General features: G+C 32.2%; 3 protein-coding genes across 10 annotated transcripts in view; 1 reads left to right on the top strand and 2 right to left on the bottom strand.

Moving 5' to 3' along the window:
• LOC127699128 (tetratricopeptide repeat protein 8-like) overlaps positions 1-14,475 on the bottom strand; it is a 46,544-nt gene extending 32,069 nt beyond the window's left edge. The window contains exons 1-7 of the mRNA XM_052202871.1: positions 14,333-14,475; positions 9,315-9,496; positions 8,602-8,761; positions 6,047-6,181; positions 3,314-3,399; positions 2,059-2,257; positions 219-358 (exon numbers count right to left, since the gene is read on the bottom strand). Of these exons, the coding sequence (XP_052058831.1) occupies positions 219-358; positions 2,059-2,257; positions 3,314-3,399; positions 6,047-6,181; positions 8,602-8,761; positions 9,315-9,496; positions 14,333-14,434 (1,004 nt within the window). The 5' untranslated portion in view covers positions 14,435-14,475. The remainder of the gene's footprint in view (positions 1-218; positions 359-2,058; positions 2,258-3,313; positions 3,400-6,046; positions 6,182-8,601; positions 8,762-9,314; positions 9,497-14,332) is intronic.
• The window catches only part of LOC127699106 (uncharacterized), a 197,993-nt gene that overhangs the window by 92,692 nt on the left and 77,826 nt on the right, over positions 1-27,475 (bottom strand). The window contains exons 16-17 of one of the 7 annotated variants that reach the window (XR_007981078.1): positions 26,129-26,749; positions 9,882-10,116 (exon numbers count right to left, since the gene is read on the bottom strand). The exons of 2 other annotated variants lie outside the window; for them this stretch is intronic. The gene's annotated coding sequence lies outside the window, so the exon portion shown is untranslated. Of the gene's footprint in view, positions 1-9,577; positions 9,769-9,881; positions 10,591-26,128; positions 26,750-27,475 lie in introns of those variants that run through there. 4 more of the 7 variants (XR_007981077.1, XR_007981083.1, XR_007981079.1 and 1 more) reach the window with 4 other exon arrangements.
• On the top strand, positions 14,719-23,716 carry LOC127699150 (protein cornichon homolog 4-like). Of its 2 annotated transcripts, none has more exons than XM_052202903.1 (5): positions 14,719-14,860; positions 15,982-16,050; positions 18,277-18,389; positions 18,743-18,883; positions 19,976-23,716. In XM_052202903.1, exons 1-5 carry the CDS (start codon positions 14,786-14,788, stop codon positions 20,058-20,060), a joined length of 483 nt encoding a protein of 160 aa, XP_052058863.1. In that variant the 5' UTR covers positions 14,719-14,785; the 3' UTR covers positions 20,061-23,716. The 2 variants fall into 2 exon arrangements, with proteins under 2 accessions (XP_052058863.1, XP_052058864.1); XM_052202904.1 differs by having other exon boundaries at positions 14,722-14,860; positions 19,933-23,716.

Genomic DNA, 27,475 nt, shown 5'->3' with positions numbered 1-27,475 from the left:
TTAAAAAGGCTTATTTCCATAACAAAAGAATGGTAAAATAATAATAACATGAAAACTAATCTTCCATTCTTAAAACTACTTCAGAAGGGAAATTCTCATAAGAGTTTTGAAAAGTTGACAGTCATAATGGTTCTGTCCTTCATAGGCATGAGAGGCACCTGCTTTTTGTTCAATATGATCTTAATGTCAAATACATAAAGTGGTGAATAGGACAATACCTGTAAAATTTCAGTGCTACTTCTGGTTGATCTGTATAAAAATGGTGGGTCGCTATACAAGCTATGGCTTCCACATGCATACTATCATACATTAAAACATCTTTATAATATTTTACTGCATTTTCCATCTCATTTAAACCCTGAAAAAAGCAAAAAGGTTGATAAATGCCAGTCATTATTAAAAAGTAAAAGGGGTTCATGTAAATGAGACAGCAACCCAACAAAATACTGAAGACAAACACGGAACATCTTAAGGTAACCATAACAATGAGACTTTAGGAGCTAAAACTATAAACATAACTAATTTTGTAGTGCTAATTATAACCAAGATCCTTCTGGTATAAACTGGAATCCGCTTGTATTACCCTACACTCATTAAACAGATACGGCCCAATCTTGTAGGGCAAAATTTTGCCCTGGATATTTTAACAAGATTTGACGGTACTTTGTTACATAGCAGTGTACGATATCCGAAAAATTAAACAAACAAAACAATTTGTTTCTTGTCGCATAAAGCATAAAATTAATGCGTAAATAAATTCCTATTATAAATTTAAATAATCTAATACATTACAAAAAGAAAATAGATATTGAAAAAGGTATCAATTTGACATCAAATAAAATTCCACTAAACTCCATGAATGATTTTTGCACATCAACATCATGGTTAAACGTGACGTCATACAAAATGAAAACTTTCGAACTGAAGGCTATTACGATATTTCAAGTGTGGATTTGACAGTAAAATTTAGCGAATGAAAAAATTGTTTCATAAAATTGCTTGTTTGAAAAAAAAGAATATTCTTTCAATCTTTATTAGTTGATTTGCGATAACATTTCTTGGATTGTAGCAGAAAATAATATTTTCATGTTTACAATGGAAAGTGCGATAAAGTACACGTAATTTGACTGGATGATGGAAAAATGTCTCTTGACTAATCAGATTCTACAATAGATTGGATCTCACCAGCTGTCTATGAACAAAGTGTAGTAGTCAGCCGAGAACCAGCTTACTTCTGGTATTAATGATCATAATCTGTAATCACAAGTAATTTGTTTCAGTACGCCTGTTCAAAAATGAAGTTTTACATTTCCAGTAGTTTCCAATGATTACAAAATGAGATTCCTGTGTACATGTTTAAAAAACCGAATGTTTGATAGTATGTTTCTAAACTGACTGTATTTGCATATTGTGGATTCATTTATTTTCAGGGATACCAATTTTTGTGGGATGAGGAAAACTTGCATTTTCGTGAATTCATGGTTTTGCCAATGTCTGCAACCAACCCTTTGGAAAATTTGTAATTTAATGAGCATCTTAACTTGTGGTTCACATGTACAAACTAAATCCAAGAACAATAAAGAATTCAAAGTATATTTATGACCTATTGATGACAGGAATAAGATCAATTTTGCTCTATGTTGAAGGCCTTACTGCGATTCTGATATGAAAACAGAAATAAAAGTATTTTTCATTTGCTTTGAGTTTTATCAAGTGCATGAACAAATTTTGTGTCACAAATCAATATGCCTTATCCATTCATTTCAATTTCAATTTCACTACCTGTATTATTAAGCTGAAAGCTCTGGCTGTCTTGTTTGAAAGTTATATACCCTGTTAAGACTTTTTCAGAGTGTTTCAGAAAAATTTACATGTTCAAAGTGCATTTTAAAGGAACATAACTAGCATTAAATTCTTACTTCTTAAATTCTAGCTATTTCTGTCAAAAAAGTTGTTTCCCATTGAAACTTTTCTAATTCCTGTTTATAAACTTCTACAGCTGTGAGTTGTTGATCTAGTCTGACATACACTTTACATAGATACAAATAGGGCTCTTACCTCATAAATTCTAGCTATTCCTGTCAATAGTGTTGTCTCCCCTTGAAATTTTTCTAATCCTTGTTTATAAACTTCTACAGCTGTAAGAGGTTGATCGAGCCTGAGATACACTTTACATAGATACAAATAGGGATCTACCATGTCTTGTTGTTTTAATGCTGATTTTAATTGCTGTTCTGAGTCTCTAAACATTCCTAATCTGAAACAAAGCATTTTTTTTACCTAAAAGTGGGATCAAATTCATAATTTGGCATTAAAATTAAAACTTTGACCTAACAATGAACCTGTGTAATGCGTTTCAAGTTGATGGAACCACAACTTCATGAGAACTACCTTAACTAAAAACTTAAACCTGAGAATTTACTAATTTTTACACAGTCACATGACTATGTTCAGTGATTATCATAGAATCTTGGTCAAAATGTAATTTGGTTTATAATTTTTATAGTGCACATCAATAATGAACATGTGTACTAAGTTTCAGGTTGATGTAACCACAACTCCATGGTAAACCACCTTATCAAAAAACTTTAATCTTAAAATGCACTAGTTTCACAATATCACATTTCTATGTTCAGTGAACCATGAAAACAGGGTCAACCATACTTTGGTATACAATTTAAAAGGATCACATAATAATTGACATGTGTACAAAGTTTCAAATTGATGTGACCACATCTTCATGGTAAAATACCTTAACCTTAATAAGCGGTGTGTTCTGAAAACCTTAAATGTTTCTTAGTTCAATGCGGTATTTCTCTACAAAATACTCAATAAACTTAAATATCCTATCCACATGCACATCTGCATATTACCAGTGAAAGGCTCTAACAATATACTAACTTCCATGTAAATGTGATTTATAAACAATGAAGGAGGAGTTGTGATGAGAAGGTAGGTACTAGACAGGGCCAACATTTTCTAAGCTTTTGAGAAAGCTCAATGGACTGGAACAGGATACCCAGATGCACATCTGTATTTCAGAATTTAACAATAACACAGGATAAAACATGTAGGAGGAGTTGCAATGACAAGGCCGGTACTGTACAGGGCCAAAAGTTCTATGTTGGAAGGGGAACAACTCTAAATTGCCAAGAACTTTGCAAGAAAAAATTAAATGATAAATATAGTTTCGTGAAAATAAGTTGGTTTACAGAATCTTCGTTCACAAGCTTCTTCAGTCTTTGAGTTTTAATAAAAGTTTTACAAAAACTGCCTATAAACTGAATGATTTATACAAAAGAAAATCCTATACCTGTAGTAACATTTGGCTAGCTGTACTTTCCACCACCAGTCTTTAAACTGACATGCTTCAGTAGCTAATGCTGCCAACTCTAGTGCCTGTAAATAAAGGTTTTTAAGAAAAAATGAGCATATATAACCTATAATAAGTCACAAGTCTAAAATACTTCTTCAGCTATTGCTGCAAACTCTAGTGCCTGTAAATAAAAGAGGGGAACTGTAAACCAACTTATTTTCACAGATAAATAATTTCATGTTTTGGCCCTTTCCAGCCCACTGTGCAGTGATTTAATTTCGCAATTTTCAAATTTACTTGATGTAGTTAAATAAGGAAAGATACAAGTTTGAAATATTACAGACGATTTATATTCGCGTTATTTTCAAACTTGTGAAAATCGCAAAAAATAAATCACTCGCAAACATTAGTTGGTTTACAGTATATGTGAGGCATACTTGCCAACCTCTGACAATGACAAATCATGTCATGACATGACATGACATGTCAAAAAGCGAGTGAAAACGTGTGACATTGATGCAGACTTTTTAATATGAACATTATACATATTTTTTAATATAAAAAACAATATTCTACTGTAAACTTTTATTGCATTCAACAGTGGCCTGTTTTGCTGCATTCAGAACAACACAACTAGGCACATATCCAAAACAACTGCCAGTTTGCTTACATTTACATGATATTAAACAAGGCACACACTATATTATTGTTGAGTTCTGATCTGAATTCAGTGTAAATTTCTTTATTCGTAATTGAAAATGCTCTCTCACATTCAGAATTGCTATTTGGCAAATCTAAAATAGCTTTAACGTTTAAACAGCAAGCTTTGAAAAAATGTCATAACGTTTTTTGCCATTAAAAATGTCATCCATGTATGCCATTGCTCCCCACAAATTATATATGTTGGTAATGTCTGGTCAAAACTGGGTACTTCATCAGAAGACAGCTGGTAGTTTGAGAACTGATCCAACAGTTCTGTGATATTTCCATCCCTATGTCCTGTGGAAATCTGTTGGCTAGATTTGAAACTGAAAAAGAAAAATATTTCATAATTTTTCAAAAAGCTACATCCTCTCACACTTGTTGTTATGATTGCAAATGATTGATATCATTTGCAGATATAAATATGAGAGTAACATAGGGTGCACAATGCAGTGTTGGCCCTTGATCTCTTTCTTTGATCCATAATATTAAACTCGGACTCCCCAACTTTTTGGTACGTACACACGTATCGTTTTCGACAATGGTACAGTTCCAAAAAGCGACTTCTTTCTTCCGGACACTTCCCAAAAGTGAATTTGAGAAAAAGAAAGTAACAAAATCTTAAAAACTACTCACAAACTTACCTGATGGGCTTTTGTTGTTGTTCGTCCATGTCGAAATAAACAATGGCGAGCAAACAATTATTTTCGAAATTTTCTGTATTTATCGTCTACTAATGGAAAAACATGTGAATCGCGATATCACTTACGACCAAAAAATCCAAACAACGAAAAAGCGTGTAATTGCGTGTAAAGTGGCGAAAAGCGTGTACACGCCATGTGACAAAATCCTCTCGTGTAAACCGTTGAATAAGCGTGTATTACACGCGAATATCATGTGAGTTGGCAACTATGATGTGAGGATGAGCACGTATTGATTAACTGACTGTTGGTGGCTAAAGTTGATTAATTGACTGTTGGTGGTTTAAGCTGATTAATTGACTGTTGGTGGTTAAAGCCTCTTTCAGCACTCATGGCTATATTGTGTTGACCAGTTTATATTGATTGAGGAAGCAGCAGTGCCTGGAAGGAACCACCAACTTTAGATGGGGTAACTGGCAATCCTAGTCAAATAAGGTTGGAATCAAACATGCCTGCTATGTGCAAGGATTGGAACTCACAACCTTAGGGTTAGACCACTCAGTTTGTGAGGCCCCAGGCGAGAATGTAAATAAAAGAATAACATGTCAAGGTTTAAAGGGTGGACAAAAAGAGATGTCAGATACCTGAAACCATCAACAAAGTGTACCAAGCTAAGGGGTTGAAGAATATCATGCATTACTGATGGTCCCAGTATAGGATGTTGTCAGTGCAGCTTCAAAGAAGAACATCAATTATATTGCAAGTAAGAAACCATGTAAATTGTTTTCTCCTTCATCTTCTAACACTTGATTTTTATGAGTGTGTATAAACATTTCATTTAAAACTTGTGAAAAAATAATAAAATATGGATGATAATATAATTGTATTTTTGAAATAATTTAATAAATCAATTGGTAAAAACTGGTAATAAAATCATTTCTAGTCTTGTTTTATCCTTTTCTCAAATGACTTTTCTGGATCTTAAGCCTTAAAATATCAGTTTTCACTCATCATTAGTGACCATGGGGTTCAGATATGTGTAATTTATAAGCCGCATTGACTAATGTGCATTCACTCCATATAATTTTATTTTAATTTTTAATATCCACTACCCTTATGTTTTTTTTTATCAAATATATTCATAACTCTTCAGGTTGAACCTCCTGCCAAAACTGACCTTAATCAATTTTGGCTGCTATATATGTTTTCATGATTATATTATTCATTTTGCTTTGCAAACTGTGGTATCCTGTATACATAATAAAGGTTTAATAATCTTATACATGTATTGCAGAAACATGTGTCATGCACTCTGAAATCTTTATTCACAAGTTTATATTACATATAATAGTTTATGACAAAGAAACCGGGTCAGCATATAACTTACATTTCTGACATCATTTTCATGATGAAATATATACTCAAACAATGATTTGGCTAAGTTCTGTCTCGATGCATATTTTGTAAAGTTCAATCTACCCAGGTTAATAAAAGGTCCGTCTGGTGTCGACAACATAGAAGCCTACAATACAAAATATTTCCATTAGATTTCTTTTTACATATATGTAATGCTGTTATGGTTCAATGCCTAAAACATTCAGTCAACTTATCCTAAAAAAATCCCATATTACCTTAAAACGTACTCATAATTTTTCTCAAAAGTGAATTGAAGTAATAATTGATATTTATTCAAGTTATAATTTTGAGAAAAAAAAATTAGTAAAATAATATGTTAGTTTTACATAATTAGTAATAAACTTTGCACTTAAATTGTTCAAATATTTTTATTAGAAATTAATCTTTAGACAGATAGACATAATAGACAAAACTATGCTATGTAGTCACATAACATCTGACTCAGGAGTAGATGTCTCTGTTCTTATTCCTAGTAAAAGACTTTATAACATGTGTATTGCATAATTTATAGTAACATAGCAGCAAATATCAATTTTTTAATGTAAACACAATAAGAATAAATGGAGAATGTGTCCCCATGGACACAGATGATGCCCCCGCTTGCATACAACATTATAAAGGGACATAACTCAAGAACAATAAAAGTGACGCTACCCAAATTTGTACTTGATTTTGAATTTGTGGTAATAAGTTTTGTGTATAGGTTTCATGTTTGGTTGGGGCAAACTTAAGTTACAGAACGAAACTAAAAATTTTGCAATTTTTCGATTTATAAAGGGGCATAACTCAATAATGGTTAAAGTGACACTACCCAAATTCAACTTGATCGGTGTTTTATCAGTGGAAGGCAAAATTAAACATTGCATTGTATAAAGCATTGATTGTAGTTGATTCAACCATAATCATGGACAAAGGAAGATAACTCCAATTTCAAAAATTACTTGAACAATGAAATCATTGATATTTTTAGAAAAAAAATGAAAAATTTAGCAATTTTTCCAGTTGTAAAGGTGCATAACTCTAGAACAAAAAAAGAAACGCCACCAAAATTCAAACTTGATCTGTGTATTGTGGTAATAAGCATTGTGTATAAGTTTCATAACATTTGGTTGAGGCAAACTTAAGTTAGAGAACGGAAATGAAAAATTTTGCAATTTTTCTATTTATAAAGGGGCATAACTCTAGAACGGTTAGGTGGCGCCACGAAATTCAAACTTGATCTGTGTTTTGTGGTAATAAGCATTGTGTATAAGTTTGATAACATTTGGTTGAGGCAAACTTAAGTTAGAGAACGGAAACCATTTTTCGGACATACGGACGTATGGACAGACGGACAAGGGTAAAACTTAATGCCCCCTCCGCTTCGGCGTGGTCATAATTAAACTTACCATAATCTCCAAAAAGGGACCAAGCATATGATACCACAGATGATCAAAGCAGTAGATAAATAAGAAATTAATAAATGGGGAATCTGTCCATGGGACACTGATGATGCCCCCGCTTGCATATCATATAACATTATAAAGGGACATAACTGATGAAAAGTAAAAGTGACGCCACCAAAATTCAAACTTGATCTGTATTTTGTGGTAATAAGCATTGTGTATAAGTTTCATAACATTTGGTTGAGGTTAACTTAGGTTAGAGAACGGAAATGAAAAATTCAGCAATTTTTCCATTTGTAAAGGGGTATAACTCTAGAAAAGTAAAAGTGACACCACCAAAATTCAAATTTAATCTGTATTTTGTGGTAATAAGCATTGTATATAAGTTTCATAACATTTGGTTGAGACTAACTTAAGTTACAGAACGGAAACAAAAAATTTAGCAATTTTTTCCATATGTAAAGGGGCATAACTCTAGAACAGTTAAAGTGACGTCACCAAAATTCAAACTTGATCTGTATTTTGAGGTAATAAGCATTGTGTATAAATTTCATAACATTTGGTTGAGACTAACTTAAGTTAGAGAACAGAAACGAAAAATTCAGCAATTTTTCCATTTGTAAAGGGGCATAACTCTAAAACGGTTAAAGTGATGCCACCTAAATTCAAACTTGATCTGTATTTTAAGATAATTAGCATTGTGTATAAGTTTCATAACATTGGGGAAACGAAAAATTCAGCAATTTTTTCATTTGTAAAGGGGCATAACTCTAGAACAGTTAAAGTGACGTCACTAAAATTCAAACTCGATCTGTATTTTGAGGTAATAAGCATTGTGTATAAATTTCATAACATTTGGTTGAGACTAACTTAAGTTATAGAACAGAAACGAAAAATTCAGCAATTTTTCTATGTGTAAAGGGGCATAACTCTAAAACGGTTAAAGTGTTGCCACCTAAATTCAAACTTGATATATGTTTTGTGGTAATAAGCATTGTGTATAAGTTTCATAACATTTGGTTGAAGCAAACTAAAGTTAGAGAACGGAAACAAACTTTGGGACGTACGGATGTACAGATGGACAAGGGTAAAACATAATGCCCCTCATCTACAGCGTGGGCATAACAAAATAAATACGTACAGTTCCTAATCTGACATATCTCCCAGAGGCACTAGTGACAGGTCTGGCAGTATGTGCTGTACGTGGGGTCCTAATGGCTTGTTCCATTGTACCTGGTCTCCCACCCTGTGTCCCAGGACGGGTAAATCCTGATAATGGTCTTCCTGACTGGGACATTGGTCTGTAAAAACATATCACAGTTATTAAATATATTGAGTTACTAAATGGCATTTCAAATTATATGTATATAATGAATGCTTTTCTGTCATTGTTTTACATTTTACTACATTATAAAATTATAACTCTTTCAAATCTATAGCCCGACACCATGTTTACTTAGGATTCATTATTTTTTGTGGAATACCAATTTTCATGGATTTTATTTTTGGTTAAAAGGCAGAAGATGTCACTAATGTTGTGTCCAATTCCTTTTGATACTTTTGCATATAAAACATGAAGCAAATCAAATGCATTTAGTTCTGCTACACAAATAAAAAAAACAGGTGAAACATTGGAAATACATTAGCCATTAATAATCCCTTAAAAGTATAACAAAAATACCAAACTCAAAGGTAAATTCAAAAAAGGGAATTCCATAAAAATTGACAAAATCAAACATTATCAATCAGAGGAATGAGTGGATAAACAAAAGTCATATTCCAGACTAGGTACACACATTTTCCAAAGAAAATGATGGGTTAAACCTTAATCAGGGAGGAAGTAATGATACCTACCTTACACCTTGACTAGGACCACCATGGCCTGTTCCTGGTTGTTTGAGGGATGTCCCAGGTCTGGACACCTGTGCTATGGAATTGTCATCCATTAACATCTCTGCAATACCTTCTTCATCCACATCAACTTCATCTACATAAACCTGTGCTGTTAAAGCTCTAGTCTTTAATGTCCAAGATGCCTAAAATATTCATAAAAAACTTTAAAAAATTTTGAAATTCATTTTGGGATTTGAAATATTAGTTGGTATATAAATTTAATGTAAATAAAATGCTCCACTGGGCGCAGCTTGATACGACCGCAGAGGTCGAACCCTGAACAGTTGGGGCAAGTATGGACACAACATTCAAGCTTGATACACACTGACTTTGGATTGTGATTAAATATTTGACACAGCATAGGTTTCTGACACAGAATGAATGTGGTCTAAGAACTTATAAATTTTTAATTTACCTATTCAAACCATATCATTATTATTTGCTTTTATCATGTTTATATATAAATCAGAAATAACCAATTTAAAATGGAAAATTTTAAAGAAAAAAAAAGGAAAAAAAAATCCCTCCCCCAATTTTTTGAACCCCCTTATGATTCATCACCCCCAAACTCAATCCCAGCCTTCCCTTTGTGGTATGGTACCTTGCAGTACAATTTCAGAGAGATCCATACACTTGAACACAAGTTATTGTCTGGAAACTAGAAAAATGCTTGTTTTTTTGCCCCTTTTTGGCCCCAAATTCCTAGACGTTTAGGGCAATTACACCCAAACTCAAACCCAGCTTTCCCTTTGTGATATGGAACCTTGTAGTACAATTTCAGAAAGATCCATACACTTACACACAAGTTATTGTCCTGAAACTAGAAAAATGCTTGTTTTTTGCCCCTTTTTGGCCCCTAATTCCTAAAATTTTGAGGCAATTACCCCCAAAATCAATCCCAGCCTTCCCTTTGTGATGTGGTACCTTGCAGTACAATTTCAGAGAGATCCATACACTTGAACACAAGTTATTGTCTGGAAACTAGAAAAATGCTTAATTTTGGCCCCTTATTCCTAAACGTTTTGTGCAATTACCCCAAAACTCAATTCCAACTTTCCCTTTGTGATATGGAACCTTGTAGTACAATTTCAGAAAGATCCATACACTTACACACAAGTTATTGTCATGAAACTAGAAAAATGCTTGTTTTTTTGCCCCTTTTTCTGCCCCTAATTCCTAAAATTTTGAGGCAATTACCCCCAAAATCCATCCCAGCATTCCCTTTGTGATATGTAACCTTGTAGTACAATGTCAGAGAGATCCATACACTAACACACAAGTTATGTCTGGAAGTTAGAAAAATGATTATTTTTGGCCCCTTTTGGTCCCTAATTCCTTAACTGATAGTACCATAACCCCCAAAATCAATCCTAACCTTCCTTTTGAAGTATTGAACCTTATGGTAAAATTTCATAGAGATCCATTCACTTAAACTAAAGTTAGAGTGCGAAAACCAATGTGTCTTCGGACGACGACGACGACGCCAACGTCATACCAATATACGACCGCAAAATTTTATTGCGGTCGTATAAAAATCTGATGCTTGTTACTAAAAATTTCACCAGTCTTAATTAACCGCAAAATAAAGTGTTTAAAGCAGCAGCCTCAGCTCCCTTCTGCCTTTTCTATGCAATCATCTGTCCTGAAGAAGAAAACAAACTTTCTTATGCAAAATTTTTGGCAACTAAATGCATTTACCAATATATAAAGTTGGAAATTGAAGCAGGGAATGTGTCAAAGAGACAACCCTACCAGAGAGCAGAAAACAGCCCAAGGCCACCAATCGGTCTTCTACTCAGTGAGAAATCCCGCACCTGGAGGTGGGCTTCAGCTGACTGCTAAACAAAAATGTGTTCTAGTTCATAGAAAATGGACATCACAATAAACTCTGAAACTTATGAATGTACCAAAATTTAGAAAAAAAAACATACAAGAAAAACAATAGCCAGAGGTTCCTGACAGGTGCCAAAATATACCATTTTTTTTTTTTGCTCAATAGTCGAGTGGCACATTGAAAGTAAACACGAAAGTGTCTCACAAGTCATTTTCCACTGAAATCCTTTAAGTTTTAACTAAATGTTAGATATGTAGGTCCTTATGACTTTATGTATAGAACAGAATATTTTTATTTCCAAAATTACAGGGCCCATAAAGGGCATGAATGTATATATATATAACAAATTCTGAAAAGAAAAATATTTGTGTTGAGAAAATGAAAATGATCCACAACAAAAATACAACCAAATAAACAAATAAACCTATGACAAATCTGCTTCTATTGGTACCAAGTTGCTTAAAATCAAACCAGAAATGACCCAAAATAATTTTTTGAAAAAATTTAGTTTTGCATGAATTAAGAGCGAAAATCTCAAGTGACGAATACTTATGGCCTCACTCTGTATATTCAAGTTAAAAATATGATATATTGGTATGCATATGGAACAAATAAGTGATATATATTGCAAAAATCGAGGATTATGATAATAAGGAGAAGAGACTATGGGGTGCTCAAAACTGGGTCCTGTCCTCGAGCACCTATGACTATGAATATTTCAACATATTTCAGTAAAATTTTGTGGATTTAACCGTTTTGAAACTGAAAAATATTTTTTATGTGAATCTTTCAAATCTAAACCATAAGATTGGAAAAAAGTTTGCCTTATATCTTTATATTTATCACAAGATATCAAAAAATGTTCTTCTGTCTCTACTTCAGTGCAAAATTTGCAAAAACTTTGTTCTCTTGGAATTTTGGCTTTATTATATCTACACTGTTCTTTATTTAAACAATGAGCACTGATACGTAGTTGTGTAATTTTACTTTTTATATTTTGGTAAGATTGGTCTGAAATTAGGGGACAAAATTTGGAACAAAAAAATTACTGAAAAACATCAGTTTACTGTCCACAGCTCCAGATTATTTTTTTGTAGTTGTGAGTCAGATTTCTGGTTATAATATGTTATTAGACTATTTTCATAAACACTATTATTTGTATCAAGTTTAAATACTTTACTTTATTTAGGGTATTTTTCCACCCTGAAAAGAGTGTTCTCATTAAACAAAATGAAAATTCCACAAAATCCATATGCTCCTGGTCTCTTGGGGATAAGTCCGTTTCAGAGACAGATAAGGCCTCACATCTAGGTATTATAAGATCATCAAAAAATGAAAATATAATAAATGTGAAAGACCGCATTAGTTTAGCCCGAAGAACAACCTATTCACTTATGTCAACAGGTGTACATGGCACAAATGGCTTGAATCCAAGGATTTCCTATAGTATTTATAGAATCTACATATTACCCCGTCTGCTCTACAGTCTAGAAGTTTTACCTCTTACGAACAGCCAAATCAACGACTTGGGTGACTTCCATTTATCCTTCTTAAAAAATATTCAGGCTCTTCCAACAAGAACAGCTTCTGCTGCAGTATTCTCACTACTGGGTGCCCTACCTATAGAGGCCGAGCTCCACAAAAGACAATTAAGCCTTCTACATTCAATCCTAGCGTCTGAAAATCAAAATCTTAGGGATATCTTGTTGCGTCAGTACCGGTTAGAAATTTGCAATGGAACTTTTCTACACAGAACAGAAAATGTCCTGCTTCAATATAGCCTACCAAGCATTGATGAGCTTCTAATATTTCTTCCAACAAAAATTAAATGGAAACAATCCGTTAGACATGCTATTAATACATTTTGGAGTAATAAATTTAGGTCTTTGAGTAGAGAAAAATCAACCCTGATTAGGCTCTGTACTGACATTATCAATATAGGAGAAATACATCCAGTTTGGAAAACAGCAACAGAAATTCCGGGGGATACAAAGAAAGCAATAACAAAAGCTAGAATACTAACTGGGACCTACCTTTTACAAGCAACCAAAGCTAAATTTAATATAGGAAGTGCAGACCCAATTTGCCCCCTTTGCAAACTCGAGGAAGAAAACCTTCTACATTTCCTAACTAGATGTCCATCTCTGGAAGGGGTCCGTAGGACTTTTTATGCCCCATTAAAACAGGCTGTTATAAATAAAATTGGGATTGATCAGTGGAAAACAAATTTTCAAAATAGGGAAACATTAAGCCAATTAATTGTTGACTGCAGAAAACTAGCGGGTTCTATACTTCCAAACGACAACAATTTTTTAAATATGGTTGAAACAATTTCTAGGAATCTGTGTGATAAATTACATCAACAGAGGTTAAGTCAGATTAATGCTCTATCATAATATAAACATTCATTAATAATAACATGGAATTGAGCTGTCTTTCGATCCTTTTCAGAGCACAAAATAGTGGCGTACATTAAAGAACAGTTAGAAGTGAGAAGTACATGGAGGACAGTTGAGATATATATGTACTTGGGAATACGTTGATATTAACAATAATATACGTAATATACAGACAATTGCTGTATCAAAGTGGTAGCTGATGCCTTTTAGAATATAGAGACATATTTAATAGTGTCAGACCACGGTTTTACTAATGTCATAAAGTGAATCAGTGTCATTTTAGATTTTAGACTATTTTTAACGAAGTATCAAAGTGAATAACTTTTAATATCGTCCGTGTAAAATAAGCCCATCGTATTTTAATATATGCAATTGCGTTTTATACTGGGAAATAACAAAGTGATTTTAGCTGTATAAGTCCGTGTAATATAAGCCCATTGTGTATAATCAAGAAATTGATGTGCTCCTAACCACAGGAGGAAGTTACTGAAAGAAGAAGAAGGTAGAAAACCAGCCTAAGAGTGGAGTCGTGTAGGAGAAAATAGAAAAATAATTTGCAAACAACAGTCGTTTTAATCAAAATGCAAGAATAGTACTTTTGTTTTAAATAAAGATATGTAGGTGATAATCTAATATTGTCAGAGTTAGATCACAGATATAAGACTTAGTCAGTAACTTAGTGCCACTGCAACTTGCAAGTGTGAAACAGTTATCCACCAGAGCCCAACTACATGTTTGCTGTATACCTGGTCATATGGGTTCTTTTCTAGTAACTCTGTACATATATCTGTACATTCTTGATATTTCTTCCTTCTATAACAACTGTATGCTAGAAAAAGTGGGTCCATTTTCAGTTGTCAAGAATGCTATGTGAGGGGAGATAACCCTTTGTGACCTTCCTGAAAAATGATCTGTAAATATGATCTGTCTTCGACAATTTAATAAACACGCTACATGAAAGTAAATTTGGAAATTTGATTAGAAATGACTAGCTTTTATAAAGTAGATCACATGTTTTAATCGGACATAATAGAGTAAAAGTGACTTATTTTAAGTACTAGGGTTAACAATCGTTTTTACAGTGTTCACCGGCTTTGGTCGACAGGTTCCCTGTCATGGATCGTTTCTCTCTAACCTTATCGTTATCGTAGAAGGATCAGATAGAGAATTTAAACAAAAACTCCAAAGAAAACCACAGCATGGGTGTGGATTCCTGGTTATTCATCTTTTCTGTGATAGATGAAGGAGCTTTGTTGTTCCTTGTTGTTTATTTTGTATCCTTAAACTGTCCATTAAATTTTTTTTTTATTAAAAAAAACTCACAGTCATCAGGCACAAATTACTGATTGATTGGCTATATAGTATAGTGGATGAAATGATTTGTTATTTTAAATCCTTGTTGAGTTTAGAGAAGGGGTTATTTGATCAATTTTGCTACCTAATGAGTTTGTGTGCTTGTCATCTTTTTTCAATACACCTTATCGCTCTTTGGAAATCCACACCACTTGACCTGAGAATAAGACTGCCGCTTGAACTATTGACAGCATTCAACAATCACTTTTCCATTAATATAGTGTCAGTTTTTTTCTATCATTGTCTATTTTGACGACAGAGATGACAAAACAATAGCGATTAGGTGTATGACACTTTGTCTTACAAGAAAGTTTTGTACTGTGAGGATTAAAATATGCAGCTGAGCGTATAATAAATGTATATGTTCAATATTTTTATCAATTCAGCCATTCAAATCATGTTAAATATTGTATGTTTTGTCTTAATGTCTTATATTATAAGAACATACATGTACAGTACCTTGGGTATGTTTAATGTTAAAAAAAGATTATAAGGAAACGCTGATTAACCCCCAATCTTAAAACATAGCCCGATTAAATACCCGGTTAGCACTATAAAATGATTACTCAATAGAGGGATTAATACTCATTTGGGCAATGGTTTCCTATTCTGCAGGTTGTTCCAAACCTGTACAATCCAAGTGTCATAAAAATGTTGGCTCAAATGTTGCAGAATCCTAAATCGCCGAAAGGTAATATATAATTTCTCTCTCTCTCTTTTACCAAGGGTTGACATAGATGGCTATCTTCCTCCTCTTCAATTATTTTTCAAGAAGGCTCTCATAATTTCAACAGAACTTAATTGAATCTTACACCAATTGTCAACACAAAATGAACAACTGAAGTGACACAACTCTTTATAGGTTTTGAATTGTAAAGAGTTATCCAGGTTCATTTTATCATCATTTTTTTTTCAGTTCAAAGTAGACAATGAGATCAAGAAAATAAATTTTTAAGAAATGTAAAAAAATAATTTAATTTCACATGATTTAGGAGAATAAAAACATGCATTTTCTATAATTGATTTCCTTGACAGAATTTAGGTTATAACATTATCAGATTTAGAATGTGACTACTTAAATGCTACAAGTTGTTGTGATAAACTTAATAAGGTATGTATATTATCATTGTGTAAACTTTTACTACACTAATGTTTTAAAGTAATGTATAAGTTGTTTATACTGGGATTGGGCACAGACTGGTTGGCTCAGCTTCGAATAATGTGTCAGGGACTTTGGAAAGGGTGACATATCTTCCTGCAGACTCTTACCTTGTGAACTAGTAGGTTAAAAGTCTGGCTTTGAATGTTACTCGAGACACAGAACAAAGTTGGGTTTATATACATATCACATGAACTTGTTCTAGTTCTGAATATGCATTTGATTTGCCACTGGGCATTAAAGAGCCATCCATCAAAAGTACCATGTTTTGTGTACTTTTACAAATCTAAATTACCTTTAACCTGTGATTTTTTTGAAACGACTAGTATGTCCTATTCAAAGCAATGATCATGATTGTGTCAAACATCAGAACACAGAAAAAAACACTATTCATCTAGAAATTTAAACAGGTTTTTACATCTTTTAAACTTGGGAACATTACATTTGTTCAAAATAACTTGTTTTCCAAACATTATAAATATTCATCATGTTTGACAGCTACAAAGTATTTCAATTATGGTCTGGATAACTTAATTCAAAATATTTCAATGTACCAGTATTATTAAATGGCCAGATGTATTTTTAGAGGAAAATTAAAACGTGTGTCACAAGTTTAGATTTAAGAACAAAAAAATGAAGTAGGAAGTAATTCATCATTTCAGACTCTTATTGCGAACCCAATGAAAGTTTTCCACAGTGCCATCTCTATCTTGACCAGGTATTTAAACTTTTGTAAGTTCACCTGTCCTATTGAATGAATACAATCGCTATTTTTCTCTGTGTAGTTTATTCACTGGGACCTTTAAATTTCTTCTAAGAGAAATCTATCACTCATTGATTAATTTACCTGAGTAAAAAAATATTCTTATATATAGACAAAAATACTTTTTTTATACTCATTAACTGCGTGTGATGATGTATTTATTCAATATTAATAATATATTTTCATTCAGTTTAATATAAACATTGATTCAATCATAAGAAGTTGATTTCAAACAAAAGTTTTATCAATGTTCCTATTGAAATTTGATTTTTTTTTGTCTAATTATAGAATACATTTAAGAAGATCTTAATTTGAACATCATAATTTTCAAGTTTTTATTCATGTCAAACAAATTTTTTTTTAAAAGGAACAATGTTAAAAGTTTTGTCAGAAATCAACTTTTTATGATTGAATCAATGTTTATATTAAACTGAATGAAAATATATTATTAATATATTATTAATATAACATAAATCAACGCTAACATGTTTAACCCCTCCACATTCTGTATGTATGTGCCTTTCCCAAGTCGGAAGCCTGTAATTCAGTGGTTGTTGTTTGTTTATGTGTTACATATTTGTTTTTCATTCATTTTTTGTACATAAATTAGGCCGTTAGTTTTCTCGTTTGAATTGTTTTACATTGTCATTTCAGGGCCTTTTATAGCTGACTGTGTGGTATGGGCTTTGCTCATTGTTGAAGGCCGTACGGTGACCTATAGTTGTTAATTTCTGTGTCATTTGGTCTCTTGTGGAGAGTTGTCTCATTGGCAATCATACCACATCTTCTTTTTTATATTTTATTAATGTTTCAACTTTGCATCACTGTTTACATTCAACCGATTGAAAATATATTATCAATATTGCATAAATATAACATCACATGCAGTTTTGAGTATAAAACTTGGATGGAGAGTTGTCTCATTGGCACTCATACCACATCTTCCTATATCTATTTTCCTCTATTTACAAGATTTTTTTTTACTCAGGTAAATTAATCAATGAGTGATAGATTTCTCTTAGAAGAAATTTAACGGACCCAGTGAAAAAACTACATGGAGAACAATAGCTATTGTATTTATTCAATAGGACAGGTGAACTTACAAAAGTTTAAATACCTGGTCAAGATAGAGATGGCACTGTGGAAAACATTCGTTGGGTTCGCAATAAGCATTCATTGGCATTCTGGAAATAAGTATTCACCTACAAAAGAATGTGGTTCCTTGATAAATTTTTTTAACTGTTGATATCGGTCAATGATATAACATACATTTGGATATATCATATTAACAATAAATATCTAAAATCCTATAAGATTCAGAAATGTATAAGAATTCTTCATATTTCAATCGCTTTTAAAAAAAAAAATTCCAGTTCAAAAAAATATTATAAAGGTGAATAATTTGTTTTTTGCAGTGGGTTCTATTGGAAGCTATTGCTCAGTGTGTTTTAGCAGTTCTGTTTTTGATAACAGGACATTGGATATTGTTTCTAATGTATGCTCCAGTAACAGCTTGGTTAGTTTATAAGTAAGTAGAAGTTTTTTGTTTTATTTGCTGTTTTTTTCCAGTCGTAATTATATGGGCATTAAAGAGCCATCCATCAAAAGTACAATGTGACACACAAGTACCCATGGTACTTTTGATGGATGGATCTTTAATGCCCATAGTCTTGAACTCATTAGTATGTTAAATGTTTGATATAGACTTTATAGATGTAATGAAACATAATGGAAACCTTAAACATTTAATGGGATAAAGAGTAAACATAGGATTCTTTTTAAAAAACTTTAAAAAAAAGGAATGTTGCAGTATTTCAATTGGAACAAATATTCATGTTTCTATTTATAGATTAATTGATGAATTCCCTTTCCTATTTATAGATTAGTTAATAAACCGTCAGGAGATATTGGAATGTATGATCCTACAGAGATTCATAATAGACAACAACTAAAGACTTACATGAAAGAAAATCTCATTAAAATGGGATCCCATCTCATATTCTTCTTTATATTTTTATACTGGTATGTATATTCAAATATAAATGTATGTTGGCCTTAGTATACATCAATAAGATAGCAATCCAACAAAAATATAAACAAAGGGCAGCATGTGGATTTTATCACCTGACAAGTGTCTTGACTGTATGTCAAGTTCTAAATCAGCTTAAGACAATGTTATAAACTGTAATTTATTGTTAAAAGGGGGTTTCCTCAGCTTCTCGAATGTTGCTTATTGCAATTTTGTATTTTATCTCTTTTCATTTTGGGAGACATTTGTGGCACAAATAAAAAATGTCACAATAAAGTTTTTGAAAAATCTGCTACATGAACAAAAAAGATTTATCATGGGGACATGTGACTAAAGATATTAAATCAAGATTATGCCTACCTTTTCTATTATAAACAAATTAATGGCTTCCATTCACTTACACAATTTAATTGATTTCTTAACTTTTAGTTTTGTGTGAACCTGATTATGGCTTAACATGTGGCTTGGGCAGGAAAATTGATATGTGTATTTTGTGAATTCATACAAAGATGTTATTGTATAAATTGTGTATGTGAAAACTTCATATATGCAGTGTTTTCTAGATATAGCCATTTAGCAGTATTCAATTTTACATGTGCATGTATTGTATTCCTAATTGGTATCTGCAATGTCGTCAATATTCAACTAATAATTTGTCCATAGCCTAGTAGACCTATGAAGCAATGGTTTTCACAAACAGCTTTATGCTATTATAGAATAACTGTGCTTATTGTAGTTCATTAACAAATTCTTCTTGCCTTAAACTCATAGTACCATAAGAGCTGTTCCAGAATTAAATGTAAATACGGAGAGGAGTTTAGAAATCACTTTTAAATTTTATCCCACCATGTGTAAATTTTAATTGATTTTTGCCTATAATTGTTCAGTCTTTCTTTCTAAACTTACCGCCACCAATCAAATTTTAGAAGATGTGTCTTCTAATACAGTACAATACCACAATTAATACTGGAGCAGTCCTTACCAATTTTACACTTTCTCTAAAACAACTAACTAAGCATGTACATGGGTGTTTCTTTTCCAGGATGATTTATTCACTAATTAAAGGACTGTAACGTTACTTACAGGATGACTATATCGTTGCTGGCTTTGACCAAGGACGCAAAGGAAGTAGAATCAATATTTCCACCTGTCGAAGTTAGTGACCTTTGAACTTGACACGCAATATTGTCAAGTACAATACAGACTACTTAATAATAATATGCATGTTTATTATAGAGATTCTTTTAATTTCAATTGAGTGTAACAAATTTTTTCATCTTGTTAATTTATTTTTAAATGTACATGTAAAACACAACAAAGATGTTTAACATCTTTTGAATATGTGACATTTTTTACACATTTATAAATTTATTAATTCTGCAATGTACATGTGAGAATATTGCCGCTTACTTATGATTATTGACAGCAAATATATACAAGTTAAAAACTTGCAGTTTACAATTCACATGCTATAAATTGATCATTGATAGGGTAACATTTAGTGTGAACTTAATTCCGTGTTTCAGCTCATGATTTCTGCAATTTATTGAAATTCCAAGAGTTATCTCTGTTGCAGGAAGTTATTATAGTTTTAAGATGGGAAATTCCTATATGTTTGTAAATTCAACAGATAAAAGATAAGACTTCTGTGTTAGAAGTTAATAAATAACATAAACAAATTACCAAAAATCATCTATGAAAATTACAGTTATAAGTAATAAGCTCTAATATAATGGTTTTGAAATCTGAACTATAAATACAATTCTTTTCAGCATACCTCCAGAGCATATTTTCTCAGTAAAGTTCAATTTTTTCTTTATCATGTGGAAGTCCCCTTCTTCTTTAACTCCTTTTAAGAGTTATCACACCTCTTATAAGCTCTGTTAAATAGAAAATCAGAGCCCTATTTGTTTATTCAGCTCCTCATTATTGAGGCTTCAGTTTCTTTGTTGAAGGGGTATTTCTTATGAGATGAGGAATACTGTTAAAATTTTGTTGTGAGTGTTTTATGTCATGCAAGATTAGAAATTTTGTTTTTTTTTATATTGTGTATTATTGGTTTAGTTGTCATTGTATGTGCTTTTGCAGTTGATTTCATTCCTGAACTTGTTTCATTTTGTTTTTTTAATTTTATACATTTCATTGTAAATAATCTTGTTTTGTATTACAGTTTGAATGAGCTTAAAGCCTTTGATGAACAAGTACCTAAATCTTACCATGCCTACTGTTAAAAAAGTAAATGTTTTTATTGCTATTTCAATTTAGTATCCTATTTCAAATCAGTTTTTAAAAAACATGCAAAAAACAAAACATTTTTGACCCTGTTTCCAAAGACAGTAAAATTGCAGTGAAAGTATGTAGGGGAACATAAGCCACCAAAAAGTTTTGATTAATATAAGGGGAGATAACTACTTTGATGACAATAAAAAAATCTTAAGAATTACCAAAAAAATGTGGAGGCAAGAAATATGAATTTTTGTGCAGACAATTGAAACAATTAAACCTGTTGACAATTGTTGATAATAAATTATTTCTATATTGCAAATAAGTTCAAGCATCCTAATATCCATTTTTGAAAAACTTTTAAAAAATTACATGTTTGTAAAACTAAAAGCCTTGTCCCCATCTTATTTAAAGTTGCACTTCAGTTATGATTAAACTTAAATTACTCTAGCAACTCTCAAATACATGTTTAAGATGCAACAGTATTATAGAATTTAAAAAAAAACACTAATCAGTTGACTTTATATTTTTGTGTTGTTACATGTAAGTACATATGGATATAGGGAGGCACTAAGTGTTGTAAAGGCAGTTCCCTCTCATGGTTCATATATTTATTCATGAGTTATATTTATTCATAGACAGCTTCTTTTGAAATTCTGTAATTTATTCAGGGAAAAACATATATTTTAGAAGTCACAATATGCATTTAGGTCATAAATTGGTGCAGATTTTGTTGTTGCATAATTATTGTTGGTGCATATAAAATGTGTTTATTAAGATTTTTATTCCATGTTGGTATTATATATTGATAAGTCCCATTGATAGTGTATGCCTATTGATTGTTTCATTAACAAGTTTGAGTTCAGTTTGTGTAGGAAAATGCTATTTAATAATATTAGTACATGTTGAAGATTTGGAGGTCCTCCATTATTATGAAGTTCTGTTTTTTTCTCCTATTTGAACACAACAGAATAAGTTAAAAGAACAAGTGGAAAATTTATCCCCCAGAATTTTTGAAAAAAGGGAAAGTACCTATTACCTCTAAGAAACTTTTGTTCTCAATACTTGCAATTCCAATTGTTATCATTCCATTAAAGTATTTGGTCTTTTAAGGTGTTATTTTACATCATTTGTGTGTTCGTTGGACATAAATTCTATGTATTGGCTATTCCTGAAAAAAATATATGGGGGGGTTGGAAGGCACTTTAATTATTTTTGTAAAGGTGGGGACAGGTCACGAAGGTCAAATTGTGTGGTTATGTATGCAAAGTTACACTTTCTACATTAAATTGTAGTTTGTTACAATCTTGTGTTTTCCTCTACCTACAAAATCCATAAAAATTACCATAGTCTCACAAAAATACTGAAATACATCAATTTCATAACAAAATAGATAGAAAAAATAAAAATATATTTAACCATGTAGTTGTGAGCAAAATGTTCAACATATGTTTTTTTTAATGTAGTTTTTGCACTTATTGATCTCATTGGTAAGTAATGATTTCATATATCAGATGTGTATTTTTTTATTCAAAAAACATGTTGTTGTCAGTAAACCTGTAAAATACTTGATACAGCAAACAATAAACAAAAATATATAAATAAGAAAATGTGGTATGCATGTTTAATATAGTTTTCCTGTAAAATATTTAAAAAGTGCAAGTTCATCCATTAGACCCTTTTTCAAAAGAATTTGAACATTGGTGGGATCTTTCCATTAAAAAATTTGAAAAGTTGACATTTTTACTAACAAAATTAATTAGATTTCTGTTAAACATGTTAAAAGAATAAAGCTACTTACAGATGAAGGCTATATCTAGAAATAAATGGAGGAGGGATTGAAAAGGTACATTTCTACCCTATTACCTCAAAAAAGGAGGGGTATATGATGATGCACATGCCTTTTCATCACAAGTTGGGTTTGCAGATGAAAATTTAAGTACTGCTTTCCCAAATTTTTTATAATTTAATCATGAATCATAAAATACAGTTCAAGTTCAGTTTGACTGTTTTGACATTAAAAGTTAAGAGTTATTCCCCTTAGTAACCTTAAAACAATTTTTTGTGTGTTTCCAGTGATAATTATTATATCACTGTTTTACAAAATCTTTTAAGATTCTAATACTGTTATGAAAAATAAAATATAGGTCACAATTAAATCTAATTTTGGATTTAGAACTCTGTTTTTGCAGGCAGGGATATCTGTGACAACTAGATCACCAAATTCTCTTTTTCAAATTACACTTCAAGCACATTTGTAAAAAAACAACTACAACCTTTTAAGATTTATAAGTTTTTCCTGACCTTAGACCCTCCTACAAGCAGTTCTGGAAAAATAAGATGCACAGTTTTGCTTATTCTGTAGTTTAGTAAGAAGTTTTACATGCTTATCAAAGTGTACATCCCCAAAAGGTTTACTGTTTGGAATGCAATAAGGCTTTTGAATACTACTTGCCATACTTTCATAGAATATTGGTTCTAGACAATCTCTTCTTAATAGTGTCACAAAAGATTTTGTAATTTTAGTAGATAATTATATTTGTGTATGTTCATATCAATTATTGGTCTGTTATATGCAGCAGTTATTAAAAATATTAAAATGTCTCCTTGTTTGTTATATTTTACTAAATATATGCTATTTTACTGGTTTTTAGTTAATTATACCATATACTGTAAATTTTGAAATTAATGTACAAATGTACCAGTAATGCTTTATTATTGTGAAAATTTTCATTTAGTTCAGATAACATTATTTAGATTCTTACCATGCATATTTCAATAAAAGAAATATCAAAAATTTTGCATTTAAATTTCACATTCCAGTCAACTTGTAAACTTATGATGATTCAATTTAATAATTCACACATTAACTTTTGAATTTACAGTATGCTGCTACAGAAACAAAATCATGATCTTTTAGTGGTTACAGGTGGGGGTATCTGTAATCACTAACTTCTCTAGTTCAAATTGTCCCTCTGGAGCTAACAGACGTGTTAAGTAAGTTTCAATGTGTCATGAAGTTTTTTATGCCCCTGCCTTAGCGGAGGGGGCATTAAGTTTCACCCTTGTCCGTCTGTACGTACGTACGTCCCAAAGTTGGTTTCCGTTCTCTAACTTTAGGGTGCCGTCACGATAACTGTTCTTGAGTTATGCCCCTTTATAAACATAAAAATTGCTAAGTTTTTCATTTCCGATCGCTAACTTTAGTTTGCCTCAACCAAATGTTATGAAACTTATACACAATGCTTATTACCACATAATACAGATCAAGTTCAAAATTGGGTGGCGTCACTTTTATCATTCTTGAGTTATTCCCCTTTAAAAACATAAAAATTGCTGAATTTTTCGTTTCTGTTCTCTAACTTTAGTTTGCCTCAACCAAATGTTATGAAACTTTTACACAATGCTTATTACCACTTACCGGTAATACAGATCAAGTTTAAACTTGGTTGATGTCACTTTTACCGTTCTTGAGTTATGCTCCTTTATAAACATAAAAATTGCTGAATTTTTCGTTTCCGTTCTCTAACTTTAGTTTGCCTCAACCAAATGTTATGAAACATATACACAATGCTTATTACCACAAAACTCAGATTAAGTACAAATTTGGGTAGAGTCACTTATACCGTTTTTCAATTATGTCCCTTTATATCTTTATATGATATGCAAGCGGGGGCATCATCTATGTCCCATGGATACATTCCACATTCATTTCTCACTTAATTTTATGAACTCTTATGACCTGAAATGCTTCTACCTTGTCAAGTTTTGAGTTTCAGATTTGTTATCCAGCAACTCTATTCACAAAAAATCTTACCGTAAAAATTAAGCGTGAGTTATACTGAATGTTCATGACTTGAAGAGTATTGTCTCTAAGATTTTCTCTTAAAACATGTGAGTTTAGAGACTTTAATTGTCAAAATGAGGTAGACCCTTACATCATGCACTCATGGTAAAGCTGTTTTCTTAAGATAGATCCATGGTACCAAGATTCATTTTATGTTGGATTGTTCTGTGTACAAAGGGCATTTTTAAAGTGCTCTTTGAAGGCATTGAATTAAATTTGTAGGTAAAGATTTTGGTCAACATCATAGAAAAAGAACTAGGCCAGTAACCACTACTTGAACATGTCAAACAGATGACTCTACTTTCAAGATCAGGTGTTCAATGTCCAGATTGACATTTTGTTAAATTTATGGAGTGAAGTTCACAACATGGCATACTAGAATAAAAGAAAAATGTGTCTGAGGATACGAATGCCCCTGCTCAAATTTTGCAATTTTCCAAGTTGATAAAATGCTCCGCAGGGCGCAGCTTGATACGACCGCAGAGGTCGAACCCTGAACAGTTGGGGCAAGTATGGACACAACATTCAAGCTTGATACAGCTCTGAATTTGGATTGTGATTAAATATTTGACACAGCATAGGTTTCTGACACACAATGAATGTGGTCTAAGAACTTAAAAAATTTACCTATTATGGTCCAATATCCAAAATCTAAATACATACACGGTTAGATTCAGCATATCAAAGAACCCCAAGAATTCATATTTTGTTAAAATCAAACTAAGTTTAATTTTGGACCCTTTAAACCTTAATGTAGACCAATTTGACGGGACCAAAAATTAAGAATCTAAATACACGGTTAGATTCAGCATATCAAAGAACCCCAATATTTCAATTTTTTATGAAATCAAACCATATCATTATTATTAGCTTTTATATATAAATAAAAAATAACCAACTTAAAATGGAAAATTTTAAAGAAAAAAAAAAAGGAAAAAAAAATCCCCCCCCCCCCCCCCAATTTTTTGAACCCCCTTATGATTCATCACCCCCAAACTCAATCCCAGCCTTCCCTTTGTGGTATGGTACCTTGCAGTACAATTTCAGAGAGATCCATACACTTGAACACAAGTTATTGTCTGGAAACTGTAAAAATGCTTGTTTTTGGCCCCTTTTTGGCCCCAAATTACTAAACGTTTAGGGCAATTACCCCAAACTCAAACCCAACCTTGTAGTACAATTTCATAAAGATCCATACACTTACACACAAGTTATTGTCCTGAAACTAGAAAAATGCTTGTTTTTTGCCCCTTTTTGGCCCCTACTTCCTAAAGTTTTGAGGCAATTACCCCCAAACTCAATCCCAGCCTTCCCTTTGTGGTATGGTACCTTGCAGTACAATTCCAGAGAGATCCATACACTTGAACACAAGTTATTGTCTGGAAACTAGAAAAATGCTTATTTTTGGTCCCTTTTTGGCCCCTTATTCCTAAATGTTTTGGGCAATTACCCCCAAACTCAATTCCAGCTTTTCCTTTGTGATATGGAACCTTGTAGTACAATTTCAGAAAGATCCATACACTTACACACAAGTTATTGTCATGAAACTAGAAAAATGCTTGTTTTTGCCCCTAATTCCTAAAATTTTGAGGCAATTACCCCCAAAATCAATCCCAGCATTTCCTTTGTGATATGGAACCTTGTGGTACAATGTCAGAGAGATCCATACATTAACACACAAGTTATTGTCTGGAAGTTACAAAAATGCTTATTTTTGGCCCCTAATTCCTTAACTGTTTGTACAATAACCCCCAAAATCAATCCCAACCTTCCTTTTGTGGTATTGAACCTTCTGGTAAAATTTCATAGAGATCCATTCACTTAAACTAAAGTTATTGTGCAAAAACCATGTGTCTTCGGACGACGACGACGCCAATGTCATACCAATATACGACCGCAAAATTTTTTTGCGGTCGTTTAAAAAGGGGCATTACTCTAGAATTGTAAATGACTCACAACCCAAATTCAAACTCTGTCTACATGTTGTGGTTCATAGCATTTTGCAAACCAAAGTTAGAGTGCAAAAAGGAAAATGGGACGGACGGAAAGTCAAGGGTAACACTTAATGCCCCCGTTGCCTTCAGTGGGGCATATAAATAACTGCAAAGATCAAACCACCTGTATTCTAATACACAACTTTCCTTATTTGCTCTTCCTTTAAAAGACGCGTGTTTCATATCTGTGTTATTGGGATGCTTTCTCATTGACTTACTGTATACCTCAGATCTCGTGTTATTCATAATCAGGATAGAGTTGCCAATCTATAGCAACTTTGTCTAAGACCACAATTTTCCATATTGACAACTTCTTGACATCCTGCATCAAATTTCCATGTTTATTCAGGACAAAGTGTCAATGTGATAGAACAAATCCTGCTTTGTACTGAAATGTTGAGGCTGATTGGTAACCTGCTGATTTACAAGGTATTATCAGTCTGCAGGAACATATCACCACTCCAGGCCTACCAGTCTTATCTTCTCCAAATGCTGTATGCATGGCATAAAAACAACAAATA

This window comes from Mytilus californianus, unplaced genomic scaffold, assembly GCF_021869535.1.
Source record: "Mytilus californianus isolate M0D057914Y unplaced genomic scaffold, xbMytCali1.0.p SCAF_4, whole genome shotgun sequence".
In the NCBI taxonomy this organism is placed as follows: domain Eukaryota; kingdom Metazoa; phylum Mollusca; class Bivalvia; order Mytilida; family Mytilidae; genus Mytilus; species Mytilus californianus.
This window is presented reverse-complemented; position numbering and strand designations above follow the sequence as displayed.